The 20,492-nt window shown below is 47.3% G+C and overlaps 3 protein-coding genes across 4 annotated transcripts; 1 reads left to right on the forward strand and 2 right to left on the reverse strand.

Moving 5' to 3' along the window:
- Window positions 1-591: 591 nt before the first annotated feature.
- Window positions 592-5,036, reverse strand: mfsd8l2 (major facilitator superfamily domain containing 8-like 2). The gene is given in 13 exon segments (XM_067253863.1): window positions 592-672; window positions 864-994; window positions 1,148-1,270; window positions 1,610-1,823; window positions 1,955-2,028; window positions 2,953-2,996; window positions 3,045-3,271; window positions 3,607-3,686; window positions 3,800-3,919; window positions 4,014-4,076; window positions 4,431-4,569; window positions 4,571-4,617; window positions 4,961-5,036. Coding segments are annotated over 13 exon segments (1,419 nt in total).
- A 1,679-nt stretch (window positions 5,037-6,715) lies between these two features.
- On the forward strand, window positions 6,716-7,922 carry kcnmb3 (potassium calcium-activated channel subfamily M regulatory beta subunit 3). Its single transcript, XM_067253103.1, has 4 exons — window positions 6,716-6,801; window positions 6,977-7,165; window positions 7,259-7,433; window positions 7,536-7,922. The coding sequence occupies exons 1-4, from the start codon at window positions 6,716-6,718 to the stop codon at window positions 7,920-7,922; spliced, it is 837 nt and encodes a 278-aa protein (XP_067109204.1).
- A 265-nt stretch (window positions 7,923-8,187) lies between these two features.
- On the reverse strand, window positions 8,188-19,741 carry LOC136958914 (phosphatidylinositol 4,5-bisphosphate 3-kinase catalytic subunit alpha isoform). Of its 2 annotated transcripts, none has more exons than XM_067253045.1 (21): window positions 19,611-19,741; window positions 18,014-18,419; window positions 17,508-17,717; window positions 17,044-17,294; window positions 16,571-16,816; window positions 16,279-16,364; window positions 16,044-16,149; window positions 15,495-15,647; window positions 14,940-15,074; window positions 14,641-14,765; window positions 14,439-14,520; window positions 14,125-14,289; window positions 13,836-13,939; window positions 13,280-13,451; window positions 12,903-13,009; window positions 12,643-12,764; window positions 12,273-12,351; window positions 11,476-11,646; window positions 11,253-11,370; window positions 11,003-11,154; window positions 8,188-10,835 (listed from the first exon to the last, which is right to left on the reverse strand). In XM_067253045.1, the coding sequence occupies exons 2-21, from the start codon at window positions 18,363-18,365 to the stop codon at window positions 10,565-10,567; spliced, it is 3,207 nt and encodes a 1,068-aa protein (XP_067109146.1). In that variant the 5' UTR covers window positions 18,366-18,419; window positions 19,611-19,741; the 3' UTR covers window positions 8,188-10,564. The 2 variants fall into 2 exon arrangements, with proteins under 2 accessions (XP_067109146.1, XP_067109145.1); XM_067253044.1 differs by having other exon boundaries at window positions 14,439-14,550.
- Window positions 19,742-20,492: the final 751 nt, after the last annotated feature.

The raw sequence follows: 20,492 nt of genomic DNA on the forward strand, positions 1-20,492 counted from the left end.
CATGACTCATTTATTTTCACACTGTTACTGTTTTGTTTATTTGAGATGACAGGTTCAAATTCCATTAGAAAATTAGATTACAAAACATTAGTTGAACTGATCAACTCCTTGCCTGACACTCTCCTATTCTAGTCTTTTTGGATCAGTGGTTACCAGAAGAACAAAGGCAGGGGGGGAAGGGAGTATTGGTTCAAACTTACATTGGTACGAAAAGACAAATGTTCTCCCATTAACACTTGCACTATAAATAGTTGTTCTGCAGATTCTTTCAACTTCAATTACATCACTGGTTATGTTTCAAACAGTGCAATCTGGCGCCCCCTTGAGTACTGTTAAAACAATATTATGAATTATATACAAAAATGTATATACATACACTGTATATAACTCTATACACAGTACACCATACAAAATACCATCCACAACACAAACAGAGCAAACTACGTACTTGGGTTGCATTCCTATAGTTCATTTGACATACACGTCCCGTCAGTGTACAATGTACCTTTAACCTGCCTTTCAGTCAGCCAATCGTGGGACCATCCCTTCCCTCTGACCACGGCTGTCCATCAGGGTGGAGCGGGCTCAGCTCTAACCCCCGCTGTCAAAGCTCTGGGCGTGCTGCACCACCGTGGGCTCCACCAGACGGCTGTAGGACAACGCCGTCATGACCTGGGAGACAGGCCCCATCATCATCATCATAGTTTGAGGGGCTGAACCATATTAGAATCCACTTTCACAGAATCATTGGTGAGGCTGAGTCCATGGAAAGAAAAATTCCATTCCTGATTGTGGTGTACAATGTTGAGTTCTGTTGGTTGTTCGTTACACGTGCATGGAAGTGTAGAATGTCGCCCACTTACGGTGATCATGATGAGCAGAGCCAGCATCAACCCGAGCATCAGGTACAGGTTACCAGTCAGCCCACCTGCCCACAGAGGTCCAAGGATAGTGGCCAGCCCCCCAACAGAGCGCCGCACACCCTGACTGAAGCCTGAAATCAAGCGCGCACACAGTTTATCCCAAGAATAAAAATTGAATTCCACATGAACATTTTTTGATGTTAAAATATGACCAACTAAACTACACTTGACCGAGAACGAAGAAGGTCATATTTCACAGGCAACTCCAGGGCACATATGTCTACCTTGTGTTTTTTCAGCTGTGACTTTGGAGAAAAGGGACACCTGGGACACGGCAACGAAGGGGAGACCCAGCAGCTGCAGGAACACCCCGATGATGAACTCTGTCATCTCCCAGGAGTAACCGCCTGCGGGGGGGAACACGCTCTTTCATATGTGCGGCTTTCAAGACCGTGTGTCCCAAATGACCCCTGGGGATCTACTGAATAGAAAACAACTGCATGATGCGCATATGGAAACAGATCACAAACACAAAGTCAGTGAAGGTCGAGAGCTGGTACGTTTGTGTGCGTGTGTGTGTGCTTACTCCCCACCTACTACACCTTGTAATCCTAAACACAAACTCAGTGAACATTGAAAACAAATGTGCGTGTGTCTGTGTGTGTGTGTAACCAGACCTCCGTCCCCCCGTCCCCCCCCCCCTACTGCGGCGCTGTGCGGAGGCAGAGTGACCAGCCCCGCCTCACCCTGTGGGTCGGCCAGGAAGATGAGGCACCAGACGCAGGCGGCGCTGCAGATGACCAGGCCGGTGGCCAGCACGGCGCGGTCCGACACCTGGCCGCTGAGCCAGCGCACAAAGAAGAAGCCCAGGATGACCTCCACACCGCACAGACCGTACATCAGGCTGTTCCCCAGCTCGCCAAAACTGAAGCAGCGTTGGGTGAGAGGGGTCACCATGGTCTGGAGGAGGGAGAGGAACAGCACTTCAGGATCAGGGGGACATCTGGTACAAGGGGAGTGGGCCTGGAGCAGAAATATACTCCAGGATGGTGTCTGGATTAGGTGAACATGTCTCCTCTCTTGGGTCTCACCTCTAGTGCAGTCTGGTTGAAGAGAGTGATGAACTGAGCTGTGAGGAGCACCACCACCTCCTCCCTCAAAAGCTCTGAGAGACATAGACAGAGAGAGAGAGAGAGAGAGAGAGAGAGAGAGAGAGAGAGAGAGAGAGAGAGAGAGAGAGAGAGAGAGAGAGAGAGAGAGAGAGAGAGAGAGAGAGAGAGAGAGAGAGAGAGAAAAAAAAAAGTTGTGGAACGCTAATAGCTATCACACCTGACAAGAGAAGGACACAGAAAGTGAATCCATGAAAGTTTAATCTCGCCCTATCTGCATCTACCTTCCTCAAAACCTCGGAGAACAAGAATAATCCATTATCCTCTACAGCTCACAACAAATACTGCACTAGTCAGCTTCCATCTCTTCAAAAAGAGCACATACGGTGGCAGAATCACCGATAAAAGATGTTTTCCACATCTCCAATTCTGTCTCAGTTCCATCCACAGTAATCAGCCCAGGTCCAGCTGAAGCCTGTACAGAGGTTGCACACCAGTCAGCTGTCACACACTCAGTGAGTGAGAGGATCAATAGAGAAGATCTGGCATGTACACACTCCCCGCGCATAACAAACCGATTGAATCAATACACACACATGCTCCGCTTTCATCCTACACAAAACATGACACAAATCCAGTATGACACCTGACACACGAGGAAAAACCCACAAGACAACACACAGGTCCAATCCATGAAGGGGAAATAGGATTTGACATGGGTGGGAAAAGCACTCAAATAAATGAGGAATCGTTTCTATTTTTTTCGCGTTCTCTCTCCCAATTTCTCTCCCTTATACACACACACACAAACATTTGCCGAGTGTATACCACAGTGCGACAGACACCGCGGGGAGAGGTAATTGATTCAAGAGCATGTCCGCGTCTGCAGTGTCACCTCTTCCCACCAGCGCACAGTGCAGGATGTGTGGACAAGCTGACACACACTTCAACACAGCCATGCCGCAAACCCTTCCTCACACCTCTGCTAGCACTGAAGTTCTTGAAAGGGTTGACGAGGGCCGGACTTGTCGACGGAGGGGGGGAGGGAGGAGGAGATGGGGGACACTGGGACGTGTCCTGGAAAGGCTGGATCTCAGAGGAGACGGCGGTCTCCGATTGGTCGGGATGAACGGCGCCGTAGGCGTCCAGGGCGTCTTCAGGGTCGACCAAGAGCTCTCTCTCGTCGTCCTTCATCTCCACCACCATCAGACCCTCCTCTTCAGAGTTAAGAGGTGGCACGTCCCAGTACATAGCCAGGACCACAAACTGGAGCAAGATCCACATCAGACACATGAAGATCTGTGAGGGGGGGGGAGGAGGAGGAGGGAGAGTCTATCTCATTCAACATACGTTTAAACATGTCCTAAAATGTCCTCCATGAGTTATCCCAGCATTACAGAGACCCAGTCCGCAAACAATTTCAATCAAACACTCTGAGGATGATATATGTTAAGGATGTGAAGACAAAGGAGAATCCTATTTTTCGTTTAACCGTCATTTGTTGAATTAATTCTACGCATACCCTGCTCAAGGCCAAACAGTGACAGGTATTCTGTGTTGGTTGAGTGTAATGGCTGTCAGTAATGAGGCTTTATGTGTAAACATGTGCTGAGAGACTATCTGGGAGGTGTTACCCCAGGTGAGGTGTACTTGTTCACCACAAACGGCCCCAGCTTAAAGTCGCACAAACGCAGGAAGAGGTTGAAGGCTGGCCCTGTGAAGACAGCAGAGGACATGCAAGAAAAGACAGAGGTGGTACATATATTAGTTGTTTCTCTATGTGGTAATAAGCTCAGAGACCATCTTGGCGCCCCCCAAATAACTGACCAATGAGGAGTCCGGCCTGGCGACAAGCCATGATGGCAGCAAAGACACCAGCACGCTCCTCTGGACGGGTGCTTCGTGTCAGGAAGCTGAAGATGGAGGAGCCTGCTCCAGCACCAATACCTGGGAGGCATCACAAACATTCAATCATAGTCCTATTTCACGTTTCGAGAAATTGGAGAAATTCATTGAAACTGTCAGGGTTGATGACTATCACCTGCTACAAGCCGACTGCACAACAGCATCCATTTTGAGTATCCCAAGAAATACATGAAGTTACCTAGGAGACAGATAATAGTTCTCATTTAAATAAGGCTGGGAGGCATAACTGTACCCTAGAAATGAATATCATGAATGAGTGCAGCTGAAGCACGGTGCATTTTGAGTTTCATTTTGCTAGCAGCTCTTCATAAAAGACTAGCTAGTTCAGGAAGTATATTCCAAATATGAAATTTATTTTTAGTGGAGACACTTCATCAAGAAATCTTAACTTTGTTTTACATTCTTCTGTTTGTATACGTGTTTATGTGCACTCTAACAGCAAGAGTATTTAATTCACTTCATGATGACAACATTCATACTCTGTCATGTGGTGAGATGTAATGTGATTTGGGATAAGTATACTATTGCTCACCAACTATCTCAAATACATTGGAGAAAAGGATTATGGACTTTGTAGTTCTAGTTCGGTCTGACCAGTGCCCAAAGAGGGGACCTGTGAGCAGTCCACTCAGGCTGAAGGCAGAGAGACCCAGACCCAGAAAATAAGGGGGGGGCCTCCAGGATCTGCAAGTATCTCCATATTGTAGGGAGAATTACAGCTAGAGTGGAACATAGACAAAAAAAGTGAGAGTGAGAGAGAGAGAGAGAGAGACAGTTACAGACAGAGAGACAGAGAGAGAGAGAGAGAGAGAGAGAGAGAGAGAGAGAGAGAGAGAGAGAGAGAGAGGGAGAGGGAGAGGGAGAGGGAGAGAGGGAGAGACAGAGAGAGAGAGAGAGAGAGAGAGAGAGAGAGAGAGAGAGAGAGAGAGAGAGAGAGAGAGAGAGAGAGAGAGAGAGAGAGATGGTGTATGGGCTCAGAATGATGGTTGAATTAAAAGTTATTCTGGCATTGATCATCAATTTAGCTTAGTCTAAATAACAGCAGAGTTTAAATGAACTTACCATACTCAATACCACTGAGTAGAAATATCAGTCCAATTGTGAGAAAGGTTGCATTTCTTTTCTTAAGATTATCCATGACCCTGTTCTCGGTGTTAAACAACTTTTGCCTCCACATGTTCTCAAGTTTTCGACTTTGTTTGAGGATGCACTTATCAAATAAGAGACCCGATGCGTCCAATTATGCCTGCTTCCCCGAGTAATCACTGGAATTTCCTCCACTGTATTTTAGGAAATAATTTTTTATGGCAGATATGATAACTAACATTATATAAGGGTAGACCATTATTAAAGGTAGTTTGTATTTTGCCTACCTGAACCGCCGCCAATCGTGCGAAGCTGATGGACGATTTTCAAAACTCGTGCACTCTAATGCTGTAACCTTTAATCGCTTTTTAACGAATAAAATGCCGTTTGTGTTAAGCAGCGCATGCCTATGTTGAGAATGAAGACGCTATTATCGGTCCACATAGATAAGTCTGTAAGCTTCGTTAGCCAGAGCAATATCTTATGTTACTAGGCTAGGCAACCAAGTGGGCCTACTCAAAGTATTATGTATTATTAATCTCGTCAACTCGCATTACACACCAATGGTGGATTTTCACACTACTCAAAAGCACTAGGCCTCAATTCTCATTCATGGTAAAGAGAGGGGGTGAAAGTAAGTGATGTCACTTGTGTTCACTTCTCACCTTTATTGGTCTACATAATTTTGTAGGCCTTCGAGCATTTTAGCTAAAGAACATCATCTGGTTTGTTACAACAAGAATTTTTTTTTATGGAAAACAAACTATTTACTGGCTAAAACAAAGTGTTGAACAGAGAACATTATACTTGTATGACTCTTACTCTTCTCAAGTATTTATGAATAATGTGTTTGAGTCTTTGTGTAGTACTTAGCACAAGGCTACCCTAACAGGCTGGCAGTGGCTGCCTTACCCTAAGGGTATATGTGACATTGAGTTAATACTTCCATATGTTTTCTTTTCTCACAATCAACACATCATGAATAATAACAATTCTTTGGGGAAAGAAAATGCATAAATAATAGATTTCTTAAACTTATATTTACAATTTCCGAATGTTCAAATCATAAGGTGTGAGTGTGCAGAGCCACAGGCAGTCCTCCAACCACAACCAGAGCTGATGGAAAACAGACTTTGCAGAGTACGTCCTTTTGGGTAGGTGTGCTGTATGTGTGTGTGTCTGCACTCAGGTATTTCATTGGGGCAATGAAATAATGACTCTCTTACTTCTACTATTTGCCCCTCAGCAGGTTCTGGCACTGTCAATTAAATGGTTTAGTAATTCATTAATCGTTAAATAGTCAAAATGAAACTATCAGACTAATGATTTGGATGTTCTTCTTAATCAATGTGAATATATTACTGACATACTGAGCTGAATGACACGTTTCCACATGACATGGTCTCCTGAGGTTCAGTTGGAGCTTAATTGCATCTTACCTGGCTCACCTGTGGAGGTTTCTATAGAAACCCCTGTGCTTAGAGAGGAGGATGTTCTCACTCACCTTTGAGCCTTGGTAAACAAGAGGGAATTGCATGCTGCTGTATTTGCCACCCTGTTTGTTTAGTCATTGGACTTCATTATAGGGTGGCAGATAAGACAGAATGCTATAGACTTGTCTGTAAGACCATGTGACAAACAGGTCAAAAGCAAAATAGTTTTATTGGCTGAACACGGTTGGTATGTGAGAGAGAGAGACTCACTGCTGAGGACTTTGAGTCAGAAGCTGGGATGCTCCTGAACACAGCCTCCCCGCGGAAGTCCTTTAGCATCCCCATCAACATCAACCTGCAGGGCGCTCGCAGGCGACAGACAAGGTAAGCTACAAAGCCACTGCTGGACTGCATGTGTTAGGGTTTGAAAACAGACAAGAGATGCAGATACGGCTTCCTGGCTATGGAGCTCAGTGACCGTTCTTTGGTTAGGATGAGTTCCAGGGATGAGCAAAGAAGGGTGGAGCCGGATGACTTGCCCTGTTTGTGTGTGACACAGGGAGGTCCTCCACACAGGGGCAGCACAGGACCTGGCAGGGAGGAGGGAAGGGGAGAAAGCCAAGTCCCAGATGACAGTGTCCAGTGTCGGGGAATACAGAGCTGTTCTCCTGGCCTTCGCCATGATGGCCTTTGCTGTGTTGATGTTCTTCGTGGTGGGGATCATCTATGTGAAACCCTACCTCAACAGGTAAGATGTGTCCAAGTCAGCCCAAAGGTAAATCACACCAAATCTTCCCCACTGATTTGATGATGTTTTGCTAAAACTGCTTGTGATTGCCAGTCGCTGGGAAGAGGAGGCCAACTGCTCCCTGGTCCAGTCTGAGGTTCTGGAGGAGTGGGTGGACTGTCGAGGAGTGAGTACAGCTCCATGTCTCAGGGTTCTCGTCAACATCACTCAGTCTGGACAGAAGGCTCACTTCCACTACGATGAAGAGTCAGTTCTCCTCAATCCACTGGTACAGTGAACCCAAATATAGGAGTGGTCGTCCTTGAAGGATAGCTGTTGTTGTGACACCCGTTTTTGATCTGTTGGTGTGTGCCGTCTTCTCATCCCACAGTGTTTCTACGTTCCCAAATGCCAGCGAGACAGAAAAGAACTCGTAAGCGAAGTGCAGAACATCAAGAACTATTTGGATGAGCTGTGTGAGCTGGGGAGCTCTCTAACGTGCCTCACCAACCCTGGACGCTACCCCGAGGACGCCATCTTGACCAGGAAGAACACCCTGAGACAGGCCCTGTTCTCTCTGCTGTGGCCGTGCCTGATGCTGGCTGGTGGGACTCTGCTGGTGGTGCTGGTGAAGCTGAACCAGCGTCTGGACCTCCTGTGCTCTGAGCTGCAGGGCAGAGGGCAGGTGGAGGACAGGCAGACCTCCAGACACACCCGGGGAAAGCTTTACCAGGTCCTTAGACACAGATCCGGACACTCCCCCATGCAAGAAGACTGAGCGAAATGACCTGATGCTGACAATGGAGAGTGGATACAATACCCAGAGTACCCCTGGAATTGGAGCTGGCTAACAGAGAATATCCTTCTCAGTTTTTTTGTGGTAATCAACTCCTAGTTGTAGACTGTAACCATTATCGGTCTCGTATTGAGTACAGTAAAAGATGACTGCTCACCTACTGAGAAACGAATAGGAATCAAGAAATGGATCTGAACAATAAACAATAAAAATGTTAAACATTACTACTATTACTAATAGATTTAAGACAGAGAAACCTCTTTATTTTGCAGTACAGTGAATGAATGAGTTCAGGTTCTCCCCAGACATGGTAAAATGTATGAATGAGTAACAAGGGTATTCTAAAAGGCCAATGATATTTACAAATGAGTAGATAACATTAATTAGGCTTTCAAAAGACATGCAGGGTTGCTTCTCGTCATTGTGCTTACAGACTTTAACCACAGAGTGCAAGAGCCTTACTTCCAGGCCTCACGCAACACCCACTTCTCCTACCATTCCTCATTTTCTTCTCCTTCATACGCTCATCACTTACTCATCCACATCCCTTCAACTACTGGAAGCTGTCTACTTGGGTGTAAAAGGGATGAATTATAATGCATAATTGCACTATTTTTTGGTTAGCGATAATAGTTTAAATTTGTCTATATTTAGAATACAAAAATATATTACCTCTAGAGTTATTCAAGGAAAGCATTAGCATGTGTAATAGTATCAGGATGCGTAGCCTTCATCATTTTGTTGTACAAGTAACAAGAGGTCATTTGACATAAAATTCAAGTAAACAACATTAGGCCAAACTAAGGATATTCCAAGGACCTCATGCATATGTATAAAGAAAAAAAAACACGTAAAAAGGGAAGAAACAGACATGATGCTGGCTTGCCATAGTGTAGCCAATGGGAACGGGTGGGTTGAGGGGGTGACTTCTTTTGAACGGGCTCCGCCCCAAAGGTCTGTAACCTGTACAGAAACACATGCATAGTGCAAGGGTGTGTTTCCTGGAGACATATAGGCCCAAGTGCTCCTCCTGAAACAAAACAGGGGGGGGAACCCAAAAAACACCTGGGTACACTGCACATGATTTCATCTGTGGCCAGGAAACCACCCCCCAGTTTCATTTTGGTTACAGACCACCTTTGTTTCTCTATGCAGTAAACAAACTACAGGATCCATGTCACACAAAACAGAAGGACACTCGGAAGTGTAAACAAAAGAAAAACACAAATTCACTTCAGTTACACTTTGTTGTTGTTGTTGTTGTTGATGATAGATCTTTCACAATTTAGGATTGTATATTTAACATTACGCTGAGGTCTATGTATGTACCATGAGCTGAGTGGAGTTCTATGAAAATCAACAGAAGCAAATTCACACACAAAAAAAACCCATAATGCTAAATAATGCTTCTTATAAACGCACAGGCTGGCTAAATGTTCTTCAGATTGAGTCTTTAAGCTGCACACAGCCTTTCCTGTCCGTTTGAACGGTGACGTCAAAATACTACTTTTCACAGTTCTTGCAGTCACCCTGTTTAAAACAGATGGGTGCTACTGTTACAGTGCATAACTGTGCATGTTTTGTACTGTCTGTACAAAATGCTGAACACCTTTTAAGCCATGTACCTACATGTCTGCTCTGAATCTTCGAATGGCTTCTTTACACTGACAGATAAATGTGTTTCTAAAGCACAGTACACAAAGATCACAATTGCATAGTGTAACAGCAAAATCTCACACCCTTTTCCCTTTCTAAAAGAAAAGAAATCGCAAACCGAATAACTCAAGAGAGCCGACACATTCAACGTGGCGTTCACCCGGGCTTCCTTGACGAGTCCTTCCGTGTCGAATCCGACCGAGGGAGATGGACGGCAGCCTGTGAGTGCCATAACCTTACGACACGCCCAAAAAAGTAATACTGATGGACAAGACAAACGGGGGGGAAAAAACACAAATACTGCAGACATCAGCGCGACGCGAGACAAACGTGGGGATTTGGAATCGTAGTGACTCTCTTACAATAAGACCGATGAGTGAGATGTAGTGTGGGGTATTCTGTACTTTGGCTCAGTAGAAAAAGAATAAGGACCTCAAAAGGAATAATATGTGCACTGTATGCATATGAGACTATGGATACCTCTGTACAAGACGCCGAGTCACGCTCGACACAGTCAGAGGTGGTGCACAAAGCGGGTGTTTGTGTCCCGGTTGTTCTGCTCTCCGGGGTCGACCTGGCGGGACAGGGAGAGGAGAGCGCTGGTGGAGAGCCTCTTGGGATTGCACGATTGTTCCGTCGCCACGCCGTGACCCCCGACGCTCTCTGTCCGTTCGTAGTGGTTCCGAAAAAGCGAGCGATGCTCTGCCCTTTCAGCACCTTACCATGGGGACGACGAAATGTTCTCTTGGCTCATAGCGGGGGAGGGGGGGGGGGGGGAGGGGGGAGAAAAGGAGGCAGGGCTGTACATGACATTCCCTCCGTCTGACTCCAGCTTGGAAAATCCTCCCCCAGCGCCAGCAAAGGTCCACCCTGCTCTCACAGTTCATTGCGAGCAGGTGGCCAGGGCCCAGGTCTGGGATGGGCATCAACCCTCCCGCCACCCCCCGCCACCCTCCTCTCCTCCTGCCTCAGTTCATGGCGTGCTGGCGGATGGTGTGGAAGATCCAGTCCATCTTGGTGGTCCAGCCCCCGTGGTGAGCGTCGTTCATCTGCTTCATGAAGTAGTCCAGGGCCTCCTGCTCCGTTTTGTCCAGGGCCAGGGTCTTCCTGATGTAGGCGATGTCGTCGAAGCTCTGCAGCTCGGGCATGCCCGAGCCCAGCATCATGGAGAACAGGTTGATGAAGAGGTTGGCGTGCTGACGGATGGCCAGGTAGGCCTTGTAGCACATCTCCTGGAACCTGAGGGAGGGATGAAGGAAGTTAGGAAGGAATGGTGGTCAATAAATGAGTCGGGCCTTTTTGAATCCATATGAGGATTGAATTTGTTTATGAACAAGTCTGTTCCCACCAGGAGGAACCTTTCCTCTACGGGAACCGCCGGACGCGAAACAAACCAAAATGGCTACCTCTCAAACTCCCGTGTCTTGGTGCACTCCTGCGTTCCTTTGCTGATCACGATCAGGAAATCCTGCGTCAGCACGAAGGGCACCCGCTCTCTCTTGTACCCAAACTTCTTCTTCTTGTGATCCAGGAAGTGACCAAAGTCGATGTGGAACAGCTGTGAGGAGAACAGAGAGCACGCGCGGTGCCGATAAGGCTCGGTTCTAAAACGAGGAAGAGCCACGGGTAATAAACACCAGCGGATGTGTGCCTTACCTGTCCGTCCTCTTTGACCATGATGTTGCTGTTGTGTCTGTCTCCAATCCCCAGGATGAAGGTGGCCACACAGTAGCCGGCACACGACCGCGTGAACAGATCGATGGCCTGGTCGTACCTAGCGACGGGTTCAGGAAACGACGACGTTAAAAGACACTTCCTGTGTGGTAATATTCCCCCCGCATAAACTGCAGGCGGTTCTGGTCTGAGGAAGTCCACTTACATCTCTCCCTTGTTCTTGTCCTTGAGCCACTGGTGCAGAGTGTGGCTGTTAAACTGCAGCGCCCCCTTCAGGCCTCCTTTACACTGGATCTGCATGATGGTGTGCGAGTTCCTCACCACCTCGATGAGGCCCACACAGTCCCCGATGGACAGGCAGCCGTACGGCAGCATCCTAGCACACAGCACCAGGGACGGAGGTATCACTGCACTGAAGAGCAGCCTACTTGGCTAATGCTACACCGTGCTACAACCGCATCATTATAGTTATCATAAGTTATCCTTGTAGGAATCCATGGGATTGTATTTTGGATAGGGGTCAGTCTTGGTGATGCAGAAGCCCAAACTACCTGTGTCAGTGCTCTAATGGGCCTAAAATTGTATTCAAATTAATAGCAATCAGCTGGTTTATTTTGTCCAATATCTTTGGCCACTGCAACCATTTCCTACACACGCTGAGGGCTTAGGATATTAAATACGAAACATCAGTATCCAAAATACAGAAACGAACAAAGGGTTATCCCTGGCCTCCAAACTGTCACCTGACTCGTCAGTTGGCCTACATAGACTCATGTATCCATGTCAGACGACACCCACCCACAGCTTAGATCTCGGCTCTTAACCGAGCGAATGGGCTCAATGTTTAATGACCTGAGCAGCTCGCTACTGATCTGGAGTTGCTGCTGTCAAGCGGGGAGGACAGGGGGGCGGGGGGGGGGACGCGACGAACGGAACATAAAGCGCATCGTTGACTATTCACACTGCGTGCCGGCGCTGGTGCCTGCAGCCCCGGTGGAGTACCTGAGATCAAGGCCCTGGTTCTGCCAGATGTTCTCCATTATCCTGATGATCTGCAGCGTCAGCATGTCCTGTCTCAGATCTGGGGAGGGACAAAACGAATATCAGATCATGACGGGGGCGCTCTTTGGAACGGCGAGGGCGGCACGCCAAAGCCACTTAGCGGGTTCACTTTGGGGGCGCGGATGAGCGGTAGAATGGGAAGGAGAGAGGGGGGGGGAGAAAGAGAGAGGAAAGAGACAGGAGACAGAGAGAGACAGGAGACAGAGAGAGACAGGAGACAGAGAGAGACAGGAGACAGAGAGAGCGCAGCCGCGGCCGCTGGGCGTGTGGGGAGGGTGGAGACGAGGCAGGGGCACGGGCTGGGACTCACCGTCGCCATTCTTGAAGATGATCTCGTTGCTCTGGAAGAGGAGCTCAGACATCATGTCCGGGTTCTCCCAGTTGAGCCACAGGGGCCGCTTGGCCGATGACATCATCCTACACTCCTCCAGTCTGCAGTGAGGCGACACAAAACGATACCCTGGGTGAACTTTCACGGACCATCCAGAAAGGTCAGAGTGCCAGCAATAAATCATGAAATCTAACTAAATCTGGAGGTTTTTTTCCATTTGTCTAGGGCTGAGCTGGTACCGGAGGTTCCCGAGCTGGTGGGCTGGGTTCAGGGGGGAGGTGAAGCTCTGTAGTGCATCCATGTAGTCTGGTCTCCTCATCTGCTCCACCAGGAACTTCATCTGGACCTGAGGGCACCAAACACACCTTCAGATCTCCTGACACAGCTGCAGGGCATCAGGTTATCCACAACATTTCAATAGCTTTCCGAGTTTAACGACTGGAGAATCTCACTATCGATCTTGAGGTTGAACCCTGTTGTCAAGCAGGGGAACAAAAAACATCTTGTCGACTATTCCCGGTGGTCAGAAGAGAGTAAGATTAACCCTTACCCCGAAGAGGGCTTTCTGTGTGTGTGAGGGGGGGGGGGGGGGGGGGGGGTCCAGGGACCTGGTTACCTTCTGAGCTTCATCCTTCTTCTCCTGCTTCAGCAGGTCTGTGAGGTTGATGAGTTTCTCCATGGCCTCCACCTGTCTGCTCAGGTGTTTCAGGTACATGCCGCAGGCCCTGCAGTAGGACTCCAGCAGCAGGCCGAAGCGCTGACTCACTGTCTTGTTGTGCATCTCTGACCTGAGGTGCACAGGGAGGGGGGGGGGAGAAAAAGAAAGAAAGAAAGAGGGAGGGTCGGTGAGGCGATGCTGGAGCCCACGGAACGGTTCCAAGACTTCCCCCGGCGTTTTGCACTTGTGCGTGAGCATTCTCCTTTGATTATCTGTTACAGGCACTTCTAGAGAAGTAGCAAGGTCTAAAGTATTTTAAAAGGTTGAACATACCCCCTCTCCTATTCCCCCTTCATTAAATGCCTTGTCATCAGCAAAAGTTTCATAGGACCTTGAACCAAACTCGATACAGGTAGGATGCCAAGTAAACAAATATAAATGCAAGACCAGCCACCTTCTACAGTAACGCCAAAACATCAACTTTCACCACATGGTTGTTTAAAATTCCACTCACTTCAGATGCCAGAAGAAGAAATGTCCTATACGCTGATTGGTCAAAGCCTTTTTCAGCAGGAAGCGGGCCAGAGGATTATCAAGATACTGCTCATACTTTAGAACCTGGGAACAGACAAGCAGAGGGCAGTTAGAGGACAGACACCCCAAAAGAATAACTATTCACAAGCACAGAGAGAAGATGGAGCCAGATAGGACTCCACCATGAGAGACAGTTCTTCTCTTTGAGAGATTGTGATAGATACCATCTGTGTTTATAAAGAGGGGAGGGCCTTGGTGGAGTGAGGTACCTGGACCAGCTGGATGAGGTATTGAGAGAGGCGGTCGTCTGTCAAGTATTTCTCAAGGCACGTCACGGCGAAATCTCTAATCATTGGGTCTGGGAAGTTGCAATCTAGCAACTCCATGGCTTGCTCTGGCTTAATGGCTGGCCAATCTTTCAGAAGACAATACATCTGTAAAGTCCCCACAAAACACAGGATTATCTTTTCAACAACACAAAATGCAAACTTGGCAGCTAAACCGGTTTGATAGGAAAATATTTGGGTGTGCGACGCCGTTCCGAAAAGAAACTGTCAGCAGTTAAAAATCCCAAACTGCCTACCTGTGCAACTTCATCTCTGGAGTTCCACTTCACCGCCAGGAGAATTTTGGGAAGTATTTCGGGGATATTGACACAGTAATGTCTAAGAAAAAGACAAGACCAGGGGGAGAGTCTTCAAAATCTGACTCCTCGGTCTCCTCCCTCAGCCCGTGCACAACTCAGGTTGCCGGGCGCCAACGACAAAAGCGCTCGCGAGCATTACCTGTGCCTCCACAGGAAGTCCTTCTCCTGCTCTGTGATCTCAGACAGGGGGTCTCTGTTGCACACCAGACGCAGCTGCTCGTTGTCACTGTCTGTCAGGGGGTTGTCCCGAGCCAATCTGTTACTCTGTACAACGAGACATATTACACCTGTGGTCATTCAAGGGCCGTCATCAAGCATCGGTAGGGCTGATTGTGTGGTGGCAGGGTTAGTACACACAGCTTGTCAGTCAGAAGAGGACTGAAGCAGACTCGTTTTAGATGCTCGAAAGCGTCAATTCCGACCCTGCGGCTTTCTTACCAGCCCGTTATGGGAATAGTTGAAGCCGAGTTCTCTGGATATGTTCCTGTTTGCATGCTCCTCTATGGTGGTCATGTCTGGGAACTTGACTGGATTGCTGAAGTGGTCGAACTCCAGCTCCAAACAAGGGGTTTCCTGTACGCACAAGTAGTGAAAGGGTTACTTATGGGGCTTATATCAACAATGACAAGACTATTTAGAGTAGGTCAGATGAGTGTGTCAATGAGTCATTAATAACTGCATAAGAGGCTTAGTTAAATCCAGGCAGCTTATTGTTAGCTCTGCCTGTGTTTGGGCTGCCCGCTACCGACTGTCATACAATCATATTTTATATGGGTAATATAAACCAACGATGCGTGTGTCGGCATCAAAAGGTGTCAGTTGGCTACTGAGGCAAACAAACTTAGATGAAAAAGGTGAAGAAAAATAATGACCATAGAAAATATCTGGCTTGCAATAACTTTGACAAATTTGACAGGGTATCACCTGTCAGATCTCTCAGAGTATCAGTGAGTATCAGTAAGCAGGGCGTGTTTCAGCAGCTGTCAGCCTGACCTTGTTTGGGTTGGAGCCTGTGACTCCTATGGGGTTGAGCAGGTCTTCCAGGCCGTGGGGCACGGGCCACAGGTTCAAGGCCATCTTCCCGGCCACCAGAGTGTGGGTGTAGTCAAACAGGTTGATGTTGCCCCAGGCTAGAGGACAGTGCTCCTGCGAGGACACAGAAAGAGGGAAGCGTGTAATAACAGGTCAGGAGACCTTCCAGAAACAACCTTCAGCTATGTGACCCAGAAGTATGGTCTTTGCAAACAGCAAAAACAAACAAAACAAAAGACAAACATGATTAAATCAATAAAAAGGAAAAATAATTGCAAGTCATCTCTTAATTCGTATTACAAAGTCAAGTTCAATGTTTCAAGTACATTTCTTGTGGGCCCTTAGTACATACAAATAGTCCTTTGAGTGCAAGAAAGGCGCATTACAAATACAGTGTATTATAATAATAAATACATCTAAATTCTTCTATGATACTAAACCATGTAGTGTTACTACAGCAGTAACTGCTTAACCATGTAATGTTACCACAGCAGAAAACCCTCTGCTCACCTCTTTGGCTCCCTTCCTCCCCTTCACAGAGCAGATAGACAGACAGAGACGAGCCGCACGAGGGATGTCTGGAATGTACATGTCGTAGTTCAGCCACTCGTTCCACCTGGGACCACAGGAAGGCCCAAAATAAATACCTTTCACATATCATACAGGCCCACAATGTCGTGTGTGTGTGTGTGTGTGTCCCACCACCACACATCCATTCCAGACCATCAGTTTGTGGTTGTGGTACCTGGGATTTGAGCAGGGCACCCGCTGGGTGTTCACGTTGTCACACAGCTGCTCTCCACCGTGGTATATCCCCGTCCGGACATAGATCTACACCAGTGACCATGACAACACCCAGGAGTCAGCGTAAGAAAGAAGAAAATTATGCCAGTGGATTTGACCTTTTCGAACATGCGGACACCTAAGCAGCCAAGGCTTAAATGAAGCTCAATGTCAGATGAAGCGAAACCTCCGACCGCATGGATTCGGTAATGTGCATGGCGTGACGCGCTCAGCGACAGGACGGTTAAACCTACCTTGTCGATGTCCCGGATGTTTACGTTGACGTAGGTGGCACACAGGATCCGGATCCGCAGCGTGCCGTTGATGGTCCACAGGGACTTGGTGGCCGTTTCCCCGTTCATGTACGGCGTCGCGGTGGAGATGCGTCGAGCGTACGACGGCATGGTGAAGGTGTCTATGGGCAGCTGGGAGTACAGGCTGTCCTTGGCCATCAACATGAGGTTAGGCAGCCTGCCCAGCATGATACAACTCCTCACATACTGGCAGGGTCGGGGAGGGAGGGAGGGAGAGAGACAGCACAATCACCTTTGTTGCCCAAACAAACCGAAAACAGAGCCTGTCACAATGCGCCAGAGTCGCCCTGTGTCGCAGTATCAATCCATCGGGACTTCCTGTAGGCCTTAAAGCATGCGACGCCCTTCTATCCCTTATCATCAGTATCAATCATCATCAACGGCGGCCGCGTCCCCCCGGGGCGAGAGCTCACCTTGTACTGGCTGAGGGGGTACTTCTCCAAGAGGTACTCGTCGCAGCCGCACACCTTGAGGATGTACTTGCCCTGGTACTCCTGGACGCACATCTTCAGCTGCTCGTGGGACAGCAGCATGCTGCGGGTCTTCTTCCGGATGGCCTCCGCTATCACCTGCTCGGGCACGCAGTCGTGGTTGATCTTCAGGGTGTACTTCTGCTTGTCGTTGCTCGGCGTCACGATGACCCAGATCACTACTATTATCTGGCCTGTGGGGGGGGACGTCACAGTCAAATGTAGGCAAACATTGTAACAGAGCTGTCAAGTCACCCCCTTCTGGAATCAGTGCAAGCATCCCATTTGGATTTAGTCCAAATATTGGCTCACGGCCACCTCTTTAAACAACATGAATAAAAAGTTCTGTCCAAAGTTCCAACTAGGTATATTCTATCCCTGAAAACCTCGGCGTTCTTGATTCCTACCTTTGTCGAGCTTGTTGAAGATGTGCTTGGGCAGCTCTGCTGAGGATTCTACATTAGGAGGGTAAACATACAGGGCTCTTGTGTGGGAGCCATTAGTGTCTCTGAGGTCTACAGACTCCTTGCAGACGTTTAGTATGTTCCTCCTGAAATCTTGCACCTCCGAGTCCTTGACCAGATCAAACTCACATATAGGCATTCCAATGGCAAAACCTGTTAGAACAAAAAGGATAATGCTCAAGATGCTGGTGCTGACATTACAGCGGAACCTTCGGAGTGAGTCATAACATTTGTATTTTAGAACAGCAAGATGCTGCACTCCTTGCACAGCTGTTTTGTGCCGAATCATGCTTTCCTTTTTCACCCCAGGACGAGAAGCTGCTGCACTTACAGAGATCCTAATAAGCTCAACTCAAGTATGAGGGGCTTCATCTAATCTGTGACGCAGCATGCATCTATGACGCGCCTGACGCTGTAATCATTCCTAGGCAACAAAGCGCCGCCCTTACCAATCTCCCGATTGAGAATTTTCTCCTCTCGGTTGCCTACGGGCTCTATGACTTTGAGGAAGGGCTGAAACAGCCTGAGGTCGCACAGTCTCCTCGTCTCGTCGTAGAACTCCTCTCTCTCGGCCTCCTGCGTGACGCTGATGAAGATGTAGGAGGTCTCCTCCTGCAGGAGGTGGTGCAGCGGGTACTTCCTGGCCTCTTTGAACAGTTCGTGTTTCACTGTGATGAGGGTAGCTTCGCGCAGGCACTCCAGGGTCAGCAGCATGCCATTGGGTAGAAGACAGTCCACTTGGATGCTTGGGGGCATCAAGTGCATGCCCCATAGTTCCCCCGAGGACGGCCTGGGAGGCATGGTGGCGGTCTGCTACACACAATGCTAGTAATTAAGATGATTAATGGTGACCTACTGGGAAGAGAGAAAGGAAAAAGAAAATTACATAAGAACCGCTGACCCGTTTATAATCATGCACAATGCCTTTGATAGACATTTCGTATGTGGACAGACATAATGGAAGCCTACGATGCTAAAACACATCTACAGGGAATGCATAGGAAGTTTTTTGAGTTATTGTGTACACCCTGGAGAAAATAACAGGATTGTGCAATATATGAATTAATGAGAGAACTCCAGTGCCAGTTGAGTACAGGGAGTGATTGTGTTGACAGCAGATTACAGATTTCATTTTGTCAGAATATGCATATTTAAATCTGTCTGGCTGCCTTTGACTATCCTAGTAGTAATACATTACCTAGAAAGCCAACTACTGTTTACTCGTAGCAATTCAGATAGATGGTATATACTGCCTCTCGTGCTTTTCACTAGCTGACTACATTTGCAGACAAACCATAGTTGCTGCAGATATGGGTGATGACCGGATAGGTAGTTGTTAGCTAGTTAACTGGCATTATGACATGTAAAGTCAATATTTAGTCAATCATTTTCATTGGTTAACCTGCTAACAAGCTATATTGGATTGATTGAAACACAACGGTTGCTTTCAAGTTACTAACTTTCCTTGCATGTAAAACAAACACCGGCGTAATCCTAGCAAGTGATAACCGTCTACTTTCACTAGCAAAGCATAGGTAAGCTAGCTGCTGACTCCTCCCGGTCTTGCTACAGACAGAATGCTAGAGTCGATCGTGACTGGATAGCTAGCTCTAGCTAACCATGTTGTCTTGCAGTTGCAGTTAAAATTACTTAGCCAGAGCTAGGCTAGCTATACACAATCGGTAGCTCAAGCTAAATGACAACATAAACGTAGCACTATACTAGTACGTGAGCAAGATAAATGAATCTGTTAATTGGTTCACTCAAAAAATGTGAAGGAGGATTGCTGATTTGAGAAACTGACATATCACTTAAAAGCAGCAACTTTATCTGGCGTTAGCTAAAATCCATAGCTAGCTAGCTAGTTAACTAACAGCTATTGCAGCCTGCTAGTGCTACTACACTGACTGAGCAACATTGACGCTAGCTGCCCCGGTCGCAATCTTTGCTAGTAAGAGATAGCTACTGTAGCTAGCCTAGTCCACTTACTGCGAGTTCAACACTCATACCAATTCTTCTACTACTAACTAGCCTGTGATTACTTACGTTACTAGATTTCTTCTTCTTCTTTACAGTAGCTAATCCATTGAAGTTTTGAGGCAGTTTATTTGCTGTACAAAACGTTGTTAACCATTATTCGAAGAATTCCTTGTTGTTGTGTATCGCATAATTCCAACGGCAAACAACTGCATTTGGACAGCTCGAGTCGCTCGCTGTCTGGGGTGGCCAGTTTCAAACACATCGTTTAGGTGTACTCGACGCACTCCGGTACCTCACATGGTTCATAAAACGTTGGGCGCTCGCTCGCCACCAGCTGGGATACTGGTGGTCTGTCTTCAAATCAAAGTCTAAGCAGGCATTGTTCAAGAGATGTATCTCAAGTATTTTATCAAAAATAAGATAGAATATTATTGATACATTCTACAGTAAACTGACCAGTTCGTGTGACTTTCCAAAGGCGATGTGACCAGACAGAGGCTACAGTGACATAAAACGAGGAAATCTAAACTAGAGGCTGGCCAGACAAGAACCGTCCGCTTGCATTCAGCAACGCCCGCATCGGCACGGGCTTTGACATGATCGGATAGTTCCATACATAAATATTTTAGGGGCTGATTATAACTAGGCGACAGCAATCTGCTGAACTTTTTAGAGTGACCTCATGGAATGACAATAATGTAAAAAATGATATGCCTTTGTAATAATGCAAGGAAATTAGCCAGTCAAACTGATAGTGTAACTTGGATGGTAAGAGTCTGATTTAGCTATCTAAAATTATCAAGATTTAGTAACCTAACTAAAACATAGGCTATGTTATGTAAAATGAATCTGCATTTTAGGATACATGTAGAATGTGGGCAGCAGTGGCGGTTCTACATTGAATTACACCCAGGGCGAGCTTCTGTGCACGGCACCTTCTCAGCAAGC

Source organism: Osmerus mordax, chromosome 16, assembly GCF_038355195.1.
Source record: "Osmerus mordax isolate fOsmMor3 chromosome 16, fOsmMor3.pri, whole genome shotgun sequence".
NCBI classification, from domain to species: domain Eukaryota; kingdom Metazoa; phylum Chordata; class Actinopteri; order Osmeriformes; family Osmeridae; genus Osmerus; species Osmerus mordax.